The 21,314-nt window shown below is 33.6% G+C and overlaps 1 protein-coding gene across 6 annotated transcripts in view; it reads left to right on the plus strand.

The window, feature by feature from the left end:
* The window catches only part of ROBO2 (roundabout guidance receptor 2), a 1,146,968-nt gene that overhangs the window by 656,527 nt on the left and 469,127 nt on the right, over nt 1–21,314 (plus strand). For all 6 annotated transcript variants that reach the window (XM_045520906.2, XM_045520891.2, XM_045520872.2 and 3 more), the window contains exon 2: nt 2,026–2,352. In XM_045520906.2, coding sequence (XP_045376862.1) covers nt 2,026–2,352 — 327 coding nt within the window. The remainder of the gene's footprint in view (nt 1–2,025; nt 2,353–21,314) is intronic.

Consider the following 21,314-nt stretch of genomic DNA (forward strand, 5'->3'; position numbering starts at 1 on the left):
CCAGAGCTTTACATTTGATAATATGTTACTGGTTTGTAAGATATGATTAGCCATTCATGTTTAAATACTTTGAGATCTTACTTGGTTATTACTTTTTAAGATAATTCTTACTTTTTATGTTCTATAAATTCCTACTTTGTATTAGGGTCTCAATAATTACAATATATAGCCTTCTTTATTATTATGATATATGATATGATTTCCCATCCATATGCTTTGGGGTCTCTTTCATTCTTTTTTTTTTTTTTTTTAATTTTGACTCATATACTGTAAATTACTCTTACTTTAGGTACCTAAAACTTGTAAAAGTTCCTTCTTGGATCTGATGAGATGGCAAGTGGTAATCAGCAACCTTTAAAAGTTAATCCTCTTCACAAAAGAAAAGACTCATTCGTTACCAAATTAAATTCCCTTTATTAAATTAAAATATGAATTTTAAATTAATATTGAAAGTAAACTGGTAAGTAATATTGAAAGTACTCATCAAATAACATTGATGAGTAAATATTACTTCTATTTATTGAGCAGAAATGTGCTAATATTAGGTGATTGGTTGGAAAATTTTAAGAACTAGTTTTTAAAAGCTCCCATTAAAAAAAAAAGGCTTCCATTTAGATTATTAATGTTTTTAGACAGGGTTCTCTCAGTGTCTCCTTTAGAATTATTTGCAGCATCTGTCAGGACCTTTCCACAAATAATGGCCTCTGACACTTTATAAATTAAAACATTTCAAACAATACATTATGCAAAATTTTCATCTTAAAATACTGAACAGATTCTTCTCTTTCTATTTTTTCAACCTTGTAATGGCCTCACTTTCATTGCAATCACAAAAAAGTCATTGATACCTGTCACTCTTCCTTATTGTGTGGAATAACAAATTCTTTCCAGTGTTTAGTTTATGATATAGCTTGTATCTTCCTCTTGTTTTCTACCTTAAGTCTTATTTCTCAAGGTCAGGTTCTTTTTATTGTTCTCTGGGATACTGAAGTAACTCTCACCTGTCTTTTTGGCTCCATTGCTATCTATGTTTTACACTGCAGATCCAAAGTATCTTTCTAATACACAGTCATGTCACTGCTCCCTCAAAATCAGCTAGCCATATAGAATAAAAGTCCACACTCCTTAGCGTGGTATTTTAAGCCCTTTTGTCTCTGACCATAAGACTGCTGTTCACCCTCACCTGCCACATTAACTTCCTCCCTGATTATGAAAGATACATATGTACTGTTGTTTCTCTGTCCTTTTGCTCATGCTGTTTCATCAGTATCTTTCTCCTGTTGACATTATTTTCATTCTTTGCAACTCAATTTAGATGCCACCTTTTTGAGTGGCACCTCTTACTGTGCTCTAATTAGAGTTAACATGTCTGTTCCTGATTTTTTCCTATAAAACATTTCTTGGATCTCCATGCAACAACATTCATTGTAACATAGTAATTTAACTTGAGTTCCTCAGGCAGACATACCTTGGTTCAAATCCTGCCTCTACTGCTTACTTTCTCTACAATTTATGTCATTAAGTTTCTTCCCGACATGTTAAATTGAGTTATTACTGGTACATAAATGTTCAGGTCTCTTTTTGTGTTGACTCTGATAACACAATGCTAATATGATAAATGATTTCTGTGTATGTATTCTAGGTACTTGGCTGTCTCCCCCAGTACATAGTAGGCACTTTGGCAATAGGAAATGAGTCTAACTCACCTTAGTATCCATTCCAACTTACTGATTCCAAGAGGAAATTTCATGCTCTTTTACTTTTGTGTGTAATGACTCATGGAACATGTTAAACTTAACTCATTAGAATTAACGTGTTAATTTATTGCTATATTGTCTTGTTCCACCAGGGATTTGTGATGATTTATGAAAGCATAAAGAACAAAAGGCTGAAACATAAATAAAATAGTAGTAAGTGCATTTTAAATGATTGAATAGTTCAGTTTCATCAGTGGAAACCTAAATGAAACAAAAGCTACAGATGAGGAAATGTTAAAACTTGTCTTCATTCTGTCATGTTTCATAGGATCTCGTCTTCGCCAGGAAGACTTTCCCCCGCGGATCGTGGAGCACCCTTCCGATGTCATTGTCTCTAAGGGAGAGCCCACCACTTTGAACTGTAAGGCCGAGGGCCGGCCAACACCCACCATTGAGTGGTACAAGGATGGTGAGCGGGTGGAGACTGACAAGGATGATCCCCGGTCCCACAGGATGCTCCTGCCCAGCGGATCCTTATTCTTCTTGCGCATTGTGCACGGGCGCAGAAGTAAACCTGATGAAGGAAGCTACGTGTGTGTTGCAAGGAACTACCTTGGTGAAGCAGTGAGTCGAAATGCATCTCTGGAAGTAGCATGTAAGTAAACATAATGAATCTCATGAATAACACTCACTTTTATTTTGATTTATTTTTAGTAAGCGTTGATTTGTTCCCATAGGTGCTTAACACCTAGAGAATAAAACAGTGAGCAAGCATACTCTGCATAATTTTACTTGCCTTCTCCAAAGAAAGCTGGTCAAAATAATGTCAAGCCAAGATGTTTGAAATAAATTTATTTATGTTGTAGCAATGTGAGTATTATGTTATTAAATTAAAAGCAAGATGGTGTTGATGCTGGTCATATTTAAAATTTGAATTATTAATGACAGATATAATCAGATTAAAGTTGACAGTGTTAAAGTATAAAGTTTATGAGTAATGTGGCTTCAAATACAAGGCATATATTCAATATTGTACCTATTTCTGTTATTTATTTATATAAAACTGTTATATTTTGTATGTGTATATATGTATTTCTAAATCTAACTTTCATTGGGTAACTTTAAAAAGAATATACTCTCTGGGTTATACTAACTCTCTTACTTCCAGGCTAAATTTAGGAATTATTACCCTCAGCATGGAGGAGAGAATACACCAACAATATCAGCAACTATACTTTATTTTTTAATCAGAAAATTCATTGGAGAGGAGATCTGATTTCTGTGTAGGGACAGAATGTTCATATTTAGGAAGGTCTTGCTCAGTCTCGGTAATCAGCAGTAGCTAATTACTTGCCCTGCCTTTGACATTTTAAAATATATTTGTTTATTAATCTGACAGCCCAAACAGCACTGGTAAATCAAGATATCAAGACTTTGCATCTCTTTGAACTTTATTTTTCTGGATGGTTTTCCAGAACAAATTAAAAAATACGTTAAATTTGTTTTCTATTTTATAGGTGAGGATTTGGTGTCATAATTTGAACAGCACCAGACAATTTTGATACCTATTTTCAGGAAAGATTTTATCTAGAATTAATTGTGAGTAAGGTGGCAGTAATTGGGCCTAAAGAAAGTTTGTGCTCTTCAACTTTCTAGTTGTGCCAGTAGCTGTTCATAGGTAAGAGAATAGAAATATTTCAGGATGCATAAATCTTTTTTATATAGCTGAGATGGAGTGTTGGATAATAGCTGATGGTCTCATGTCTCCAATTAAACTTGATACTTGTATTCACATGCTATGTGGTATCACACTAGATTATAAAACTTGTGTATATGTGTATTGAAATTCTCAACAGCGTGTTGTTACCTTTGTACATGAAAGCATCTTCTAGTAAACAAAGTCGTACAATTTCTTACTCAGCTATCCCAATGAAAGCTTTTGTTCTCAAGCATCCAATCTTTTGATTTATAGCTTGTACTGGGAAATCTGGAACCCACTCCATGCTGGGAATATATAAGTCCAATAAGAAAAGCCTAGAATAATCCTAAAATCCAAGGTTGTTTTATGAAGTGTTTTGAGATCTAAGCATTAGAACTTCTACTAGCAATGCCACTTTGCCAGACACTAGGTAATTTCATTTCTATAAGTTTGTTCACAAAGCAGTTAGATTAATTATAGTTTAGTGAGGTCTGAGGTATATACACAAAACCCCAAGAATGCAAATATTCCTGTTTCATTTTTATTTTGAACTATCTTATTTCTGGAATATTTCAAACATATTGAAATATTTCAATGTCAATTTCTATGGTTTTTCCAACCAGATCACTTTATAGTAAATATAACAGGCATAATTCTTCCCTTTTATAGATAAAATGAAACCCATGATGGTTAAGTGACTAAGACTCAGAAAGTAAGTTAATGGGGAATTCAAGATCAGACCATGATTGTTCTAATTTTCAGTTGTAGAGGACTGTGTCATAGTTGGAAAAATACTCAAATGAAATCTGGCCCATTTTACATAAATAAAGGTAAAGAACTTCTAATTAAAAATTTTTTATCTACTCAGCAGCAAATAAGTATTTTTTATTGAGGTATAGTTGATGTACAATATTTTATAAATTTGAGTGTTCAACATAGTGATTCACAATTCTTAAAGGTTATATTCCATTTACAGTTATAAAATATTGGCTATATTCTGTGTGTTGTGTTGTACTATATATCTTTGTAGCTTATTTATTTTAAACAAATAATTGTTTTTAATCCTTAATTAACTTTCTTCTCAATATTAAAGTTTATCTAAATTGACTAGTCATTTTATTGTTGAACAACTATAAACTTATATATATATATATTTCTGAGCCTTAGCTTTAAAATTGCTCCCAACACATATGCATCTTGTATTTTTATTTAATCTAAAGTATTTCTCTCTTTCCTAATTGTATCATTAATAATGAATCAAACTATTTAGAAGGAATTTTTAAACCATGATTTTTTTTCATGTAATGTGGCAGTAGCATTTTTTATTTTTAAATCAGTGCACTTTGAGAAATGCTAAAAAATACTTGTGACCTCGAGAGGAAAAGAAAGCAGCTTCTAAATTGGATTTAGCTAGTGAATAAAATTCTTTCTTCTAATGCCCTGTCAACAGTTCATGCCATTTAAGGCAACACAAGATCAAATAATACCCATTTATATGCTGCTCATCTCTTTTGCATTAGCTCATCAGTCTTCTCCCTTTCCTTATTTGTTTCATAAAACGTGTTAATATGGAAATTTGGGTCAAAGTACTACAATTTGTCATTCTGTTGGTAACCCAGGTGTATTTTTATAAAATGATAGAGGATTCAGTGCAGGTCATATAAATGTTTGGCTTTCATATTTTAGGACTCAACATAATTGCTCAATTATGGCACATCTATTAAAGGAAAAAAGAGGCCTAAAAACATCATGTATTTGGAGAACTGCAAGTAGCTTGATATGAGGTTGGTGGACAGCATACGTTGGAAAGATAGGCAGGTGCTGCATCATAAAATCTAGACTTTTTGTTATGTAAAAGGAGAGTCTTTGAAAAAGAATTGAAGATTGGGTTAAACAGATGATGATTGAAGTCAGAGTGGAGTTAAGCTGTCAAAACATTCAGAAAAGAGTATATGTTAGAAAACAGTGGTGAAGGTTGAAAGAAGGAAAATGTTTGAATTGTATTTAGAAAGTATAAATCATATCATTTAATGTTGATTTGAGGATAGAGGGTGATCCCCAGATTTTTTTTTTTTTGGTGGAGTGACTGGCTATGTTGTATTACCTACCTCCAAAGGGATGGCAGATAGATGCAGGAGAAATAACTATAGTGGGGACAGGAGAGCAGAGTCTGCTTTGGCTTACATACCAGTGAAATATCAAGGTAAAAATATGTGATGTTCCTTTAAGAAAAGAGCTTCTGGAATTGAAAAGAGAGGTCTTTCCCAGGTGGAGGTTGAAGCCATGGGAGTAGATAATCATAGATGTGATTGCCCAGGCAAGCTGTGTGTAGGGAGTGGTTAATAGGAGCTCAGATCACTCCCAGTGTTTGGAACCCCAATATTTAATGGTAAACAAAGGAAAGAAGGCTGGTGCAAGAGGCTCAGAGGAGGTATCAGAATGACAGGATGTGGGAAGTGGAGTGACAAGAGAAATGAAATAGTTTTAAGAAAAAAAAAGTGGTGGACAATGCAAATGCCATATTGTGGTATAATAAAAAAATATCCATGGTCTCTAGGGATGGAAAGAGAGCACTGCAGCTGAAGAATAAATAGGTGGTGAAGTTGGAGTGGCAAATGGTGCCTGTTCTTTCAAGAATTCAGCTCTGAATTGGGTATGAGGGAACTAGAGTAGGGTATTCCAGCCTGTGCACTCTTGCCATTTGGGATGGGTTAATTCTTTGTTGTGGAGGCTGTGCTCTACATTGTAGGATGTGTAGAAGCATCTCTGACCTTTGCCCAGAAGATGCCCAATAGGACCCCTGCAGCCCAAGTTGTGACAACCACAACTTGTGTCTCCAGGCTCTGCCAAATTTCCTCTGAGGGTCAAAATCAGTTGAAAATTGATTTAAGTGTATCTAGGCATATCTAGGTGGTTAAGAATATATGGATAAGTAGCAGAAAACCTTACTACAATTTTTATTGTGAAATGATTATTCAGTTAAAAAAGACCTGAAATTTTTTTGACTCTGCTTTATCTTGATTTTCAATTTTAATTTCAACAATCTTGGTTTCTGCTGTTATATGAAATGTGCAGTTTTATTGATAAACATCTGTCTTGACTGGTCATAATAGAAGTTAGCCTGTTTTCTATCATGCTGTGTTTGTTCTCTTTTTAAAAATACATACCTCAGTTTTATGTAATGGAACAGTGTAATGGAGGAAAACAAATATTTAGGATCAATCATTGCAGTAGAATTTTTAATCACTTACCTCATATTTGCTTTTTCCCCCCTCTTGGTTTGGAAAAAAATAGCAATGCAGGAAATACTTTTTAAATCTCTTGAACTTTAGGTCTTTAGGCAAAAAATGATTTTTACGTATTTCAAAAAAAGTATTGCAAGGTCTACAAGCAAGGCACTTGGCCCTTAAGAAGTTAATATGTAGTTTTCCCGATGGGACCACCTAGAGAGCTGAGGCATAACTGGTGCAGATAGGATTTCACTTTGAAAACCAGTCTCCCTGTGTTTGGAACAGAAGGAGCACAGGGGTCCTCCCACAGATTGTGGCTGCCAGTGATGCAGCCCGAGTCAGTGGCAGCCCCTAGAGATAGCAGCTGTAGCCCCAGGTGGTAAATATATGACAGCAGCTTGATCTATCGACCAGGGTAAGAGGGGGTTCTGGCCTAAATGAAAATTCATGAAAAATTGATGAAGTCCCCAGATTATTTTTTCCATTTCCTTTTCTCTGCACTATGCCAGTGCAGAAAGGGGAGATTAAATGAGGCGCTGAACGCTTTAGTGGCAAGGAGGTTGTGGTTCAAAGGTCAGGGGTAACTTAGAAACTGATCTGTTTTTTTTCCTTTTCTTACTTCTAAAGCAAAACAAGAACACAAGAATTTTTGAGATTAGCTATGATTTACCTTTGCTTTGATAAAATAAAATTGCTACATGTTTAAAAGTTGGCTTTTGAGACAGCTACAAAAGAGAACAGATTTGGTTCATAATTCAATTGGGAAACTAGAAATAGATTGAATTCCATGACTGCAGGGTGATTTCTTTCTTTTCATTTCTTCTCCTCCTCCTTTTGTTTGTTTGTTTGTTTGTTTGTTTGTTTTTGTTTCCATGTATCAAAACTCATGCCTCAAGAAAGTCATTTAGAGAAGGGAAAGGTCTTGCATTAGTCACAGATTGCTAGAATAGCAAAGCTATGGAACACTCTACAAACATAATGATCCTGTTTGCTTTAAATCCAAAACTAGATTGATGTTTTATCTGTGCAAGGAAGAGAGGTTACAGAAGTAGACTGACTTTAGTAACAGAGGTCACAGTGGCATTAAAAATGAACATGAGGTGAATTGTTTCATTGATACTTCCAAGTTAATAAATATGTAATTTGTTTTCTTTTTTCTTTTCTTTTGGCTGTAAGTGAATGTTATCCAGTCAAAATACCTTTATGCTCCAAAAAGACATGAGATAAATTAAATTGCATAAAGGATTAAACCATGGAGAGATTTTTAAAATTTGCTTTATTGAGATATAATTCGCATATAACATACCCATTTGAAGTGTACAATTTCGTTTTTTTGGCATATTCACAGGGTTGTGTAACCAACATCACAATCTAATTTAAAACATTTTTGTCAGTTCTAAAGGAAACTCTATGCCCATTAGCAGTCAATTCCCACTCCCTTGGAACCTTTCTGCTCCATCCCTAAGCAAATACTAATCTACTATCTGTCTCTGTATGTTTGCCTATTCTGGACATTTCATGTAAATAGAATTATACAGTATATGGTCTTTTTAAACTAGCTTCTTTTTCTTAGCATAGTATTTTAAAGGATCATCTTTGTTGTAGAATATATCAGTACTTCATTCCTTTATACTGCTGAATAATACTCTATTTTGTGGATACTCCATCATTTTATCCATTCACTAGTCCGTTGATGGAAATTTGGGTTGTTTCCACTTTTTGTCTGTTATGAATAATACTGCTATGAATATTCTTGTACAAATTGTGTGACATGGTTTCATTTGGGTATTCTCTTAGTTATATAATTAAGATTAAAATTGCGTAGTAATATGGTGACTCTTTTTGAGGAATTTTTATGGAATCTTTAATTGTAGATAAAATAATATTTATTAGTGTTATTGAATTAACTGTATCTAGCTCCTCTCAAAGTACAAAACACAGTCATGAAACATTGCCAGGATTTGACAGATATTAATGACTGGCTGGCATGTTACACTTCCTTGTGTCATATGTCTATATTTTAAGATGAGATTTAATTAATTAAAATATAAAATAATTAACTATATAAAGCCATTGAATAGTCATGAATTTTCTATTTTTTTCTTTTACCTAGTTATTTAATTCAAGTAGGTATGAATTGATGAAATAAAATCCTGAAATTACTTCCTCTTGCAGAACTTCTTGCCAGACTATGTTGACTTTGGCCCTAATTACATTGGACAATCTTGCTACTTGAATCTTCACTTTCTGTCACATTTTTATTTGTTCTGAAAGCAAACAATATTCTGGCTTCTTAGGATATGACATTATCTTTCCTGAGAATAACTGACATAACCTTTCCCGTTCCCAGGTTATTTTTCCTACCAGACATTTTAAAGATTTTTTCCTTTACTAGAAAGGTTTAGAATAACAAATTAATGGCAATTAAAATAGAAGTTGATTAAGTAATTCCAAGAGTAGAAAAACAGAACTGCTGTCATGACACAACTTTCCTTAAAAAAACCTTATTTAAATACATAAGAGGCAATTAGTCAAATTGGAACTGATATTCATAGATTTTGGCCAAAAAGAATATAGGAGCTACTGATTTTTTCATGATTCCTCTATTTGTGTTTCTACAAATTTCCAGAGAGAATTCAGAGATTTTTTTTTTTTTTTTGGTAGGGTTCTGAGGGTATACAGACAAGCACTGAAAAACACTCATAGCTTAAGGTACTTGGGCCATGTTATGAACTAAATTGTGTCCCCTCCCAAATTTATTGTTGAACTCCTAATCCCCAGTACCTCATTATATAACTCTATTGGGAGGTAGGGTCTTTAAAGAAATAAATTAAAATACAGCTGTTAGAGTGAGTCCTGATCTACTGGTGGCCTTATAAGAAGACATTTGGACACAGTAGACACCAGAGATGTTTATGCACAGAGAAAAGACCTAAGAGGACACAGTGAAAGGGGGCCATATACAAGCAAAAGAGGGGAACCTCAGACGAAACTGAAGCTGTCAACACCTTAATCTTAGACTTTTAGGTGCCAGAACTATGAGAAAATAAATTTCTACTATTTAAGCCACAGAGATTATGGTATTTTGTGATGGCAGCCCTAGCAAATTAATATAGGACATTTATCTTTTAGCAAGAGTAACCACTAATGAGAAATTGTATTAAGAAAAAATCATGATGAGAATCAAATATTGTTTGTACTCTGTAGGTTTTGTACTGCCCTGCATCCACAATGCTGGTCCAAGGCTATTTTAAAAGAAATTTGTAAACTCAGTTGAAAGTATTATAAAGCATGAGTGTATCAGCATCAAGGAGTCAATCTAAAACATCTTTAACTAGAAACAAAAGACATTAGAGAATAATCCTAGAGGGTACATGTGTGTGCATATGCATACATCTGTATTATTTGGGCTGTTTTGTGTGTGTACCTTTTAATTTTGTAATACTCCATCAAATTCTTTCAATTACAAGTCTCATTAATAGTCACAAATAAAGGTTGTATTACTGTGCCTGGGGTACATGTTTGAACTTATGAACTATCTAAATATGTGCAATGCTGTATTTTGATATCAGATTTCTGTTGATTGAATTAACTGTATCCAACCCCTCTCCTACTACAAGTCTCAAGTTGCCATTCACTCAAATTAGCCTGAATTAACTCTGAATTCCAGGGAAATTAACTCTGATTCCAAGGAAAGCACATAAATGGAGAGAAATCTTGATATTCTTCCTCTTTTCAAAAGATTATTTCCAAAAATGGTATAATCCTGAGCTCTGCAGACATGTAAATCCTACCCATGGAATGACAGCCAAATGTACTCATAGTGATACTAAGGCGTATGAAGAAAAAATGTTGAGGTCAGCTCTTGTGTTCAGTCCCAGAATTTTTTAAGATAAAAGTGAGAAAAGAATATTTATGGTTTGGAGAGTTTCCCATCTGTAAACCTTCAATTTATTTTATCTCAGCTGGTATGTAAATGTAAGTTGTTTCTACTGAAAATGTATGAGGGTTGACACTGTAGTAAGGAAACATAATTTTGTGCAGCAATTTGTATGCTTTTCTCCAAGATTTGTGTTTCATCAGAATGATAGGTCTCCAATTTTCCTTCTTTAGATTGAATTTGTTTCTGATAATTATAATACACATTGTTCAGTTCTGAAGCAGCTCCCACAAGGTTTCTATAACTACATAAAGGAGGCTCACTTTTTTCACACGTGAGTCAGTATATATGTTAAGCTTTTTACAGGAGTATAGGAGTAAAAACAGCAGGTGAAACTTTGTTCAACTCTGGAAATTTCTTTTTCTATGGATGTTTGTAACAGTCAGTGACAATTGCTAAAGGATAAAATGTTCAATCATACTATCTACATATTCTTCCCACTCTAAAGCATTGGAATTGGTTTTCCTCTTAGGAGATTTTCAAAAGCAAAAACATTTCCAACCACTCTTTCCTTAATTAGAAGATATCCATACATTTTTGTCAGTAAGGAATATGTTTTACAAGAAGTAATCGAGGAAGACAGTATTGGGCTCCTATTTAGGATTTCTGTAAACTCTCTGAAGTTCCCTAATGCTACCCTTCTGGGATTTGTTCAGATGTCAGTAGTGTTTCTGGCCCTTGGAGAGAAGTCACACAAGGACTGTAAGAGAAGCAGTTGCTTTTAATGTGACAGACAAATATATAGGCCCAGACTCTGATGAATTCCAACAGGTTTTTATTTTTTATTTATTTATTTATTTATTTATTTATTTATTTATTTATTTATTTATTTATTTATTTATTTATTTACAGAAATTCTACCACCCACAATAGCCTGTGGTCACTTATTCACTGGTTAGGCTAAGCCTGTTGTACAACTAACTGATCCTCAAAAAGCCAGCAGGCAAGGATGTCAGGATGTCAGCAGGAAAAGTCTGCCTTTGGCACAGTGAGGAGCATCACAAGTAGGGTCTGGAAACTGAGTGTAAATTAACATCTAGGAAGAGAAGGGGCTCTTTTTATTGCCACATCTTTTTCTTATAATCAGGCCATTTTCCAGTTATGCAAGAACTTCTTATTATTTATAAAGACAATCATGAAGTTTTGTGTTTTTTTAATGCTTTTATCTAACATTTAAGTCTGTATAAAGATTTGGCACAAACGTTAGACAGGTTTTATGTATAACTGTAAATTATAGAAACCTAATGTGACTATTTTACTTTTATAAGATGTCATATTTGATATAGCCATTTTATATATATCTACCTGACTCACTTTCCTCCTCCTTGCTTTTTCTGTTTATTCACATTGAATGAGGATATTCAGTGTTTTCCCTTTAATCTTTCTAGAAGTCTTTCTTAGGCTTCCTAGTTGTTAGGAGTAAAAAGCAACTTAAGAGGTCCGTGCCTTCATTGGTGCTTGTGTTATAGGTAAGAAGCCTAGGCAGCGTCATCAAGTGGCAGTGATCTTCCACCGTGGTGTAGGGTAAGGGCCTTCAGAAGGAACATGCCACAGGAGGTAAAAAGGAAGAAGTGGCACCAGATGCTTCTGGATGAGTATGAATGATAAGTGGTCTCAGAAAACTAGAGAGAAGTATAAAAGCAAAGGCCTGAGGCTGTGTGTGATTGGCCATTTTGGGGGGGAAATTACTGTATTTGTTGAGTTGGATGTTGTATGTAGGAAAGGAGAGGGGGTTAATTTAAATAGGGAAGTAGAGATTGGTAATAATTAAACAAACTAAGGAGCTTGCATGTTATCCTAGAAGACCTAAGTTGAAGCCAGCCCTTCAATGTTTTTTGAGTTGGGAATTTTCCTTATAAGGCATGAGAGGAAATATGTTAAAGGAAGGATAAGGTGGATTGGAACATTGAAAGAGTGTGCAGATAGATCTACAACAAGTTAAAGTATGGTAGGAAGAGGGTTGAATTAATTTGATGAATTAAGTTGATACTAGAAAGGTAAGAGATTGCATTCCAAAGGAGAACTGATAGGAATTTAAGAAATGAGTTTGTGGTCTAAGGGCTGATATAAATTTAGTTTGCTGCCTTCTAACTGCTGGGTACTCAGCGAGGTGTTGAGGATACTGATACTTAAACCAGGGTTGTTTAATGGGTATAGAGTTTCAGTTTTGCAAGATGTAGAAGTCCTGGAGATTCACATTGTTGCACAACAATGTGAATATTCTTAACAGTCCTGAACTATATACTTAAAAATGATTCAGATGGTATATTTTGTGTTACTTTTGTGTGTGTGTGTGTGTGTGTGTGTGTGTGTGTTTTACCTTAGATACAAAATCAAAAAATAAAATAAGGCTTGACTCATGCCATCAAGGAGTGTTCAAGATAGTGTGAAATGTTGTAAGACCTACAGAGAGGAACACCTGAACATGTGGGAATTCAGTGGAAGAAGAGGTAGATTTTTCCAAGACAATTATGAGCCAGATGAAATGATTTCCCTAGGCAGAAAGCAAGGAAAAATAATCACTGGCGTTTACTAAATGCCAGACTTTTTCTCTAAGTAGTTTATTGTAAGTATAATTCTCAAAGCAGCTCTATCATTTTCTGTTACGTCTGAGGCCATTTCTTTATTAACTTAGCAATTTTTGAAGAGTTGGGATTTGAATCCAGGCAGCCTTCACCTAGAGTTTGCTTTCTTAACTACTGTGCAGATTGTCCTCACTGATTCATTGAAACAAACAAAACCATTTGACACTCAGAAGAAATCATTAGCATTTGTTTCAGGTATTCTACCCAGAAACAGTTATCCAACTGTGTATGTACAATGAGGATGCTTGACTAGATGAAGTCTAAAGCTTCATTTTGGTGCTAAAATTCTGTGGTTTCATGGAATATTAAAGGAAGGAAACAACAGAAAGAGTAAGCTTTTCTATTTTTTATTTAGTTATATATTGACATTTGAGAGCTCATTAGTTTATTCAAGTAATATGATTTTCTCTGTACAGTTCCTAGTTGTCAAATATCAGTATCAGGAAGATCCATCACTTTCAGTTCTTATTGACATGTTTGCAGGCCAAAGCAGCTTGAAGCTTAAGAATCCAATTTATAAGAAGAGTCATCTATCATTTTGTATCTAAAGATAACTTGACTAAGTTTTATAGAAAAAGGAGTATGATAGTAGCAGTAATACCCTTAAAATACTTTCTCGAGTTCTTTGGAAGTTATTAACACATTTACATGCATTATGTCATGGCATATATATTTGTAGAAATTTACTAACTTTGATAGTTTCTCTCTAAGTTCAGTGTCTAATATTAACATTGATCAATTTGGCTTTCAAGTAACTATTTATAATTTTTAATTTAAAAAATTAATTAAAGGAGGAAGACTTGTTTTCTCAATAACTGATACTTGGAGCAATTGGATATTCATATTAAAAAAAGAAGCTCAACTTACACTTCATACGTTATAAAAATGAATTCAAAATGGATCAAATATTTAAATGTAAATCATAAAACTATAAAACTTTTAGAAAATGTGACAAAATCTTTGGTACTTTGGGCTTGGTGAAGAGTTCTCAGATGTGATACCACAGCAGAAGCCAAAAACATAAGGTAAATAAATTTGACTTCATTAAAATGAGAAATTTTCCTCTATAAAAGATCCTGTTAAGAGAATAAAAAGACAAATCACATAGAAGGAGAACGTATTTGCAAGCCACTTATATCTGTCCAAAGACTCAGACCTAAAGGATATAAAGATCTCTCAAAATTTAACATTAAATGTAACAGTCTAATTAGAAAAAGGGCATGGCATAAAGAAATATTTTACCAAAAATGATAAATGGCTGGCAGATAAGAACTTGAAGAAATGTTAAACATCACTGGCCTTAGGGGAATTTACATTAAGTTGGACTATACTAAGTTATCACTACATAGCTTTTTAGAACAACCAAAATAAAAAATCATGTCTCATTCATTACTGGTGGGAGTAAAAAATTGTACAGCCACCCTGGAATATAGTTTGACAGTTTCTTAAAACACTAAATATATACTTACTATATATTTGCATTCCTGGGTGTTTAAGAGAAATGATAACTTTTACCTGCACAAAAATCTATACAGAATTTTAATAGCTGCTTTGTTTGTAATAGGAAAAAACATGAAAACAACAACTAAAATGTCCCTGAGTAGGTGAATGGTTAAACAAACCATGCTATATCTACATCATGGAATACTACTCAGCAATAAAAAGGAGTGAATTATTGATATGCACAACGACTTAGATGGATCTCAAGAGCTTTATGCTGAGTGAAGAAAGCCATTTCTAAAGGTCACATACTGTATAATTCCATTTATGTTAACCTCCTCATAATGACAAATTTATAGTGATGGAAAACATTAGTGATTGTCAAAGGTTAAGGATGATTTGGGAAAGAGGGATAGGTTTGACTATGAAGGGAAAGCAACAAGGTGATCTTTGTGGTGGTGAAATAGTTGTGAATCTTGGTTGTGATGATGGTTATATAAATATGTACTTGTGATAAAGTGACATAGAAGCACACACGTTATACTAATGTCTAATTCCTGGTTTTGGTATTGCAGTATTATTATGTAAGATGTAACCTATACATTGGAGGGATACTGGGTAAATGGTACAAGAGACATCTCTGTACTATCTTTACAGCTTCCTATGAATCTATAATTATTTCAAAATAAAAAGTTAAGACAAATAAGCTACCTAACTACTTTAAGTAGACATAAAAATATAAATAAAAATGTCCTATAAGAAATCAATAATTTATGACTTGAATATTTGTGTTTTGCTTAAACTTTGATGAAATCATTTTTATTAAATGTCCATAGTATCTTTAAAATTCACATATTCAGGTTCAGAAATTCACTGTTTGAAATTAATACATTCAACTTGTGGTATGTTGTACATACAGTCCTGTGAATTTCTTCGTGTATTTTTGATTTTTGCTCCATTATGGCTTTTGGGTTTAATGACAGAGTTGGTTTTTTTTTTTAATTGGGGTTGGAAGTTGGGGAGGTTACAGTAAGAGAGGAAAGGTTGTTCATATGAATAAAGTAAGAGTCCTTAATACTTGACTTAATGAACAGGGTTCATTATAAAGCTGCCCCAAAGTCTCTTACTCTAAAATGCATTAATAGTTCAGATTAAGAAATGTGGTCCAGCTTGATTCTTTGCTGCTCAAACTATGGATGGAATATCATTAATAGTTCTGAGTACCAATTTATATTCATCTTTAAAACTGAAATACCACTAGAAGAGAAAGATTAAGGATTTAAGTCTATCACAACTAGATAAAGTGGAAAGAACTGGAATTATTATTGAAGTAGGAGCAATGAATACATGAGTAGGTCCAGTAGTTCTCACCAAGCACTTCAAGAACTGCCATACCAAGGAGAGAATATGTTTGTTTCATGTGACCTTTGAATAAAGAAAAGGACCAGTGGTTGGGAGTTGCAGATTTTGCCTCAGCGTGCCAGACAATGATTATGGTATATGTGTTCTTTCTTGATATTTTAAAGAATTATAGGCAAACCAAGACCAAAATGATGATGTGGTCAGAAGAGAGCCTAAAAGATTACATACAACTCTACGTTTTGGTATAGCTTTGCCTTATGTTTTCCCTCAAAGGAAAAAAAAAAAACAGTTTTCATGGTAATGAAATAAGATAACTTCTTACTGATGACTTACTTAGTCTCATCACTTTCCTATTCACAAGGAATTCCATAAAGTAGAAATGATATTCTTGAATTTAGTATTACCATGTTTCATTAAAAGTCCTTGGAAGAATCCCACTTAAGCATATGTCTTACACATCTTACTTTGAAATCCTTTGAGATTATAAGCAATTAAATTAATTGCACTTTGTAGTCCAACCCCTCATTTATAACATATAATTCCCCAGGACCCACACTTCTAGATTCAAGAGTAGCTTGATAGAAAGGCTGATTTATTTTTGTTTTCTTCCTGGATCTGCTTTAAATATTCTTAAAAGAAGGAGGAAGATGCTGTGTTTAATATTCATATAGGATTTTCTTTTAAAAGCAGCTCCTCTCAAAAGCCTATTGTTAAACAGGACTACCTAGAAAGGGGTCAACTTGCAAAATCCTTCTTAAGTACTTGTTTGGTTCTTAGAAGGATTGATGGATATGCTGATAGAATCTAATCTTCAAATGTGTATGTCATTAATAGAGATGTAAGAATCTCAATTTACTTTGTCTTTCTCTTTTCTGTCATGTCATAAGGAAAAGCTTTACTAATGAAGTACCCAATGGTAATAACCCATTATATTCTAGGATCTCTCTTTATATCAGATGACATGCAAATGAACTGTTCTATTTCTGTGAAGAAAAGAGAGACAAGGAGTGGTCTAGTTAATCATACTTGAGGGCTGCCATAGTTGTCTTCTGGGAAATATTATCATTATTCATTCTTATTTAAGGGTCCTTGTTCTATGCATAAGAAAATCTCCCATTCATTCCATTTGGGTTTGATGTTAATTACAGGGGCATTAATGGAAGCTTTTTCATAAGAAATGAATGTAGGATTAAGTCAGAAAAAAAAAAAAAAGGCAACCTTTGGGTGAGTCAGGTCATCACAGAACCGTGTACATGGAAGCTGGCAGGTTGAGGAACCTTAGAGATCATCAGTCCCCTTGTTGTTCAGATGTAGAAACTGAGGCCCTGAGAAGTGAATTGACTTAATCAAAACCCCTGGCTGATGAGAGGCAGACTTGAGATGACAAATGAGGGAGCTAATTTCATCAGAGAGCAATGTAGGGAAAAGATAATTTGGGGAATTTCTTTCCCCAGAAAGGACCAGGTTCTGGCCCTTTTCTCCTACTAACCATGTAATTTTGACAAACCTTTTTAGCCTCTCTGGGTCTGTTTTCTTGAGTTTAAGGTGAGAGAATTAGACTAGATCATTTATACTCTGGAAAAGTGGAAATCTAAGGAGCTAGTGTAGAGGGTTTGTATATGATTACTGGACTAAGCTCGTTAGAAAAAAGGTATTTCCAGCCTATCGTTTATGTTGGCCAACCTGTGATAGCAAGTAAATTTAGCAGCAGTTTTTTTAACTGGCTATTCCCCTAGTCTGTCAAAAAAAAACCTTTTTAATTACCCTAGATAATACCATTTTTTTTAGGGTTGCCATTTCTCCATGCAAATTCTGGTTGATAAAAAGTAATTGATAATATTGCTGATAAATTGAGGTTTTTCCTTAATGTTCTGTCTTTTGAGGATTTAACTCATCATGGGTTCCGTCTGTGTAGTCCCTAGTCACCTTGTCACCTGGTAATTAAGTCATTTTTCTTTTCTAATCGGGCATTCAGATCTAAGGTAATTTTTTTTAAATTATGCACATTCTGGATCAATATTTCTGGTCTTTCAAAGTTTACTGTAAACAAACATAAATTTCTAGGATATAAATTTGATCTTGTTTTGTTTCTCTAAAAGAAATACATGAAGCAAAAAAGCTGATATTTTGAGATACATTTGACTTACACTTAGTATAAAAGTATGTTATTAGGTAAAATGCATGTTTACCATGTACTGACATATTTTCAAAATTATATGAAATTAATTACATAATTATACAAATAAGCAGTCATATATTAAACCAGTATAGCATTGCTCTTTATTTTGGAACCATGCTATCTAAACTACTATAAAGATCTTTCTACTATGTATGTCTTTTTGTTTGTTTGTTTTATTTTTCCTTATTTTGTCTTTTATCTCTCCAGTTTTTTTTCTGGTTATAAATACATTGTAATTTTAGAAATGTTGTAGACTACAGAAGAGTAAAAAAAATTAGCACCAGAAATAAACATCATTATTTCTCCTATTTTTTTATTTATCAGCACTATTACTTTAATAATAGTCTGTGAAATGGATTCAGTTAAAAATACTTAAATGAAATAAAAGATGAAACTACTACACATGTAAATAAATAGATCTGTAATTTGGTCAAATTGGATAAGCTCTAATAATTTGTTTTTATTTCTTCAAAGAACATTTAGAAATCTTATGATAATGGCTTGCACATGCACTCAGGAAATAGGAATAATCTAAATTGCAGACATGTTTAATAAGTCATTCTAAAGTCTGTGAGTTCTTGAAAAGTTTTCATACAGTAGTCTTCTGTCAAATACTTTATATTGTCTCTGTAAAATAAGTTAAAATCATTAATTTTGCCACACAAAAAAAGGTTATTACTCGACTTTCTAATTGTGGGGATACATTTGTGAATACTAGTCCTTCTTCCACCTTTTTAAACCAACTACCATATACAGTAGGCCAAACTTCACTTGGTAAAATTCAAAGTAATTGTTAATTCATGGACTAACTAGACTTTTATGGGCCCTTTAAAAATGTTTTTCTATTTTTTATTTGGGAGCTTAGAGGTAGTTTCTTCTTTTCTTAAAACAATTTATTTTAATAAATATGTTTGGGACCAGGAAGCATATTTAGAATAGCTTTGTTTTTATATGTGATGTCAGTTCTAAGAAAAATTGGTTTATTTCATCCAACTAGGTTTCCTTTACCTATACTGGCATCCTCAGTTGGAGTGACCTTTAGAGTGACTGGTGTCTTGAGTGATGTAGTTAATGAGATCCAGCGACATCATGACCCTGACCTCTTCGTGGCCCTGGCTCCTCTCATCCATCTTCTTAACCTCACAGGCTGAATCAGTGTGTAGAATCAGGATTAAACTAGTGTGAATAAACAAGTTCAAGAGTTTTCTGTCATGGCTGCCAGCGCGTGGCAGTGGCCAAGTAAGATACAGGGAACTTATTACTGAGAATGCTATTTGTGAACCTCCACAAATCCTGCTGAAGAAATCACTACTGTTTGTGGTCAGTGCAGTGCATCTGATCTCCTCAGTTTGCCCCATTCTGGGTCAGGGTTGGCGGTTGGCCTTTATTATCACGTAGCTGTTGGCACATTTAATGAAAGGATGGCTGATCTATCACTTACCCAGTGTCACATGTTACTGAAGCTTTTATCTCATTAACTGTGATTAATGTTTGTATGGAATGGGCTTGTCATGTAACTGTTCATATTCAGCAATTTTCAGTCCCTTAGCTTACTTGAACAGTGAAGGGTATTTCTCTTTTCAGAGGAGAGCTTTATCTTCGGGACTGAGTGGGCCTTATTCGCAAATCACTATTGCCACATGGCTTGGTAACTGTGATGTAGCGCTTCTTGACTTGTCCCCCTTTATTGGCATTCAGTGTGTTACCTATCATTGAACTTGGGATGTCTTTATATAACTACAGTGAAATTGAAATGTATCAACAGTTTGGCTTATATAGAAAGAATAGAAGAAATGCCATAGAACTTTAAGGAAATATTTTTCCAGTATTTCTTAACCTAGACGTTTTCCTAATATTATTTCCACTTAAGTCTATTTTCTCAAAGTGAGATGGAAAAGGGTAGAGATTAAGGAAGCAGTTTTTTTTTTTTGCCTTTGGCTGTGGTTCTTGCTTTATCTGTTCTACATTTGACAAGTCCTTCCGCTTAGCTCAGGGCACCATTTGATAAGTTGACCAGTCAGTGATTAAACATATTTATTTAGTTCAATGGGTCAGAGCTATTGCGACAGATAGAAAATTACTGATGGATTATCAATTTCAGCACCTCTGACATCTGGCCTCAATGTAGTCCATCATGTGAGGACTCATAACACATTTGCTTGGACAATAACATGCTCATCTACCTATGTGATCACAGAGCTGGATATTGGAAATATTTGTTCAAAATTAATAACACAGAAAGTCACAGAAATTAGATGAGCTCTGCACATATACTTGAAAACTAACAGCACCCAATGGTTTACACTGTCTAAGGCTGGAATGAGAACTGACTTGTACTTTAAATACATTTTGCTGACTTTGGTAATGTTTGTATAATTGCCTTAAGAAGCGCATTTTGGAATTAATGAAATAGATATTTGGAAATACTTTGGAAACAATTTTATATAAAAAGATAACTTGGGTCAAAATAGTTTAGTTAAAGATTGTGAAGAAATAAAAAACGGGCTTAGGTTTTGGTCTTGGGAAGTTATGGAATTACTTAGGTAAAATCCCAACTCAAATATCTACTATTTTAATTCTTTTTAATTATAAACAAGATTTCAAGTAGGATTTGTAAAAATCTTTCTTCCCTTTATTGTTACTGTTGAGTGATTCTTTTATCCTAAGTGAATTCTAATAGTAAAGAATGAGAGTCTTTGTAGCAAATGCTAATCTGAGGTGGAAATGTATTGTACTCCTGTCTATTTGACTTAAATTTATTTCAATACAGTCTTCTTCATATCCCTATTTCAAACTTCCACTTAAAAATTTAAAATAATCTTGCGATTAGGTTTTCAAAAAAATATGATTCAGGTTAACAGTTTGTTTTAAGGTATGTTCATATCTTTTAAAAATTGACCACACTTGTTAAGAAACTAATAGACCATGACAGATAATAAGGTTTAACTTGTATTCTCATTTGTAAATATTTCATGTGATTATCCATATATCCTTATATCCCATGTGACTAATGCCCTACTTTGCAGTGATCCTACATTTAATATTTATGTGCACTGTCATAAAAATATTTGTGAAGCTGAAAATCATTCTTAGTCTTCAGAGGGCTCATTTTCACACATTCTCTTGAATCTCCAAACTAGTAAGAATTTTGAAATGTTACCTTTGTTCATAAAATAAAGATT

Source organism: Camelus bactrianus, chromosome 1 (genome assembly GCF_048773025.1).
Source record: "Camelus bactrianus isolate YW-2024 breed Bactrian camel chromosome 1, ASM4877302v1, whole genome shotgun sequence".
Taxonomy (NCBI): Eukaryota; Metazoa; Chordata; class Mammalia; order Artiodactyla; family Camelidae; genus Camelus; species Camelus bactrianus.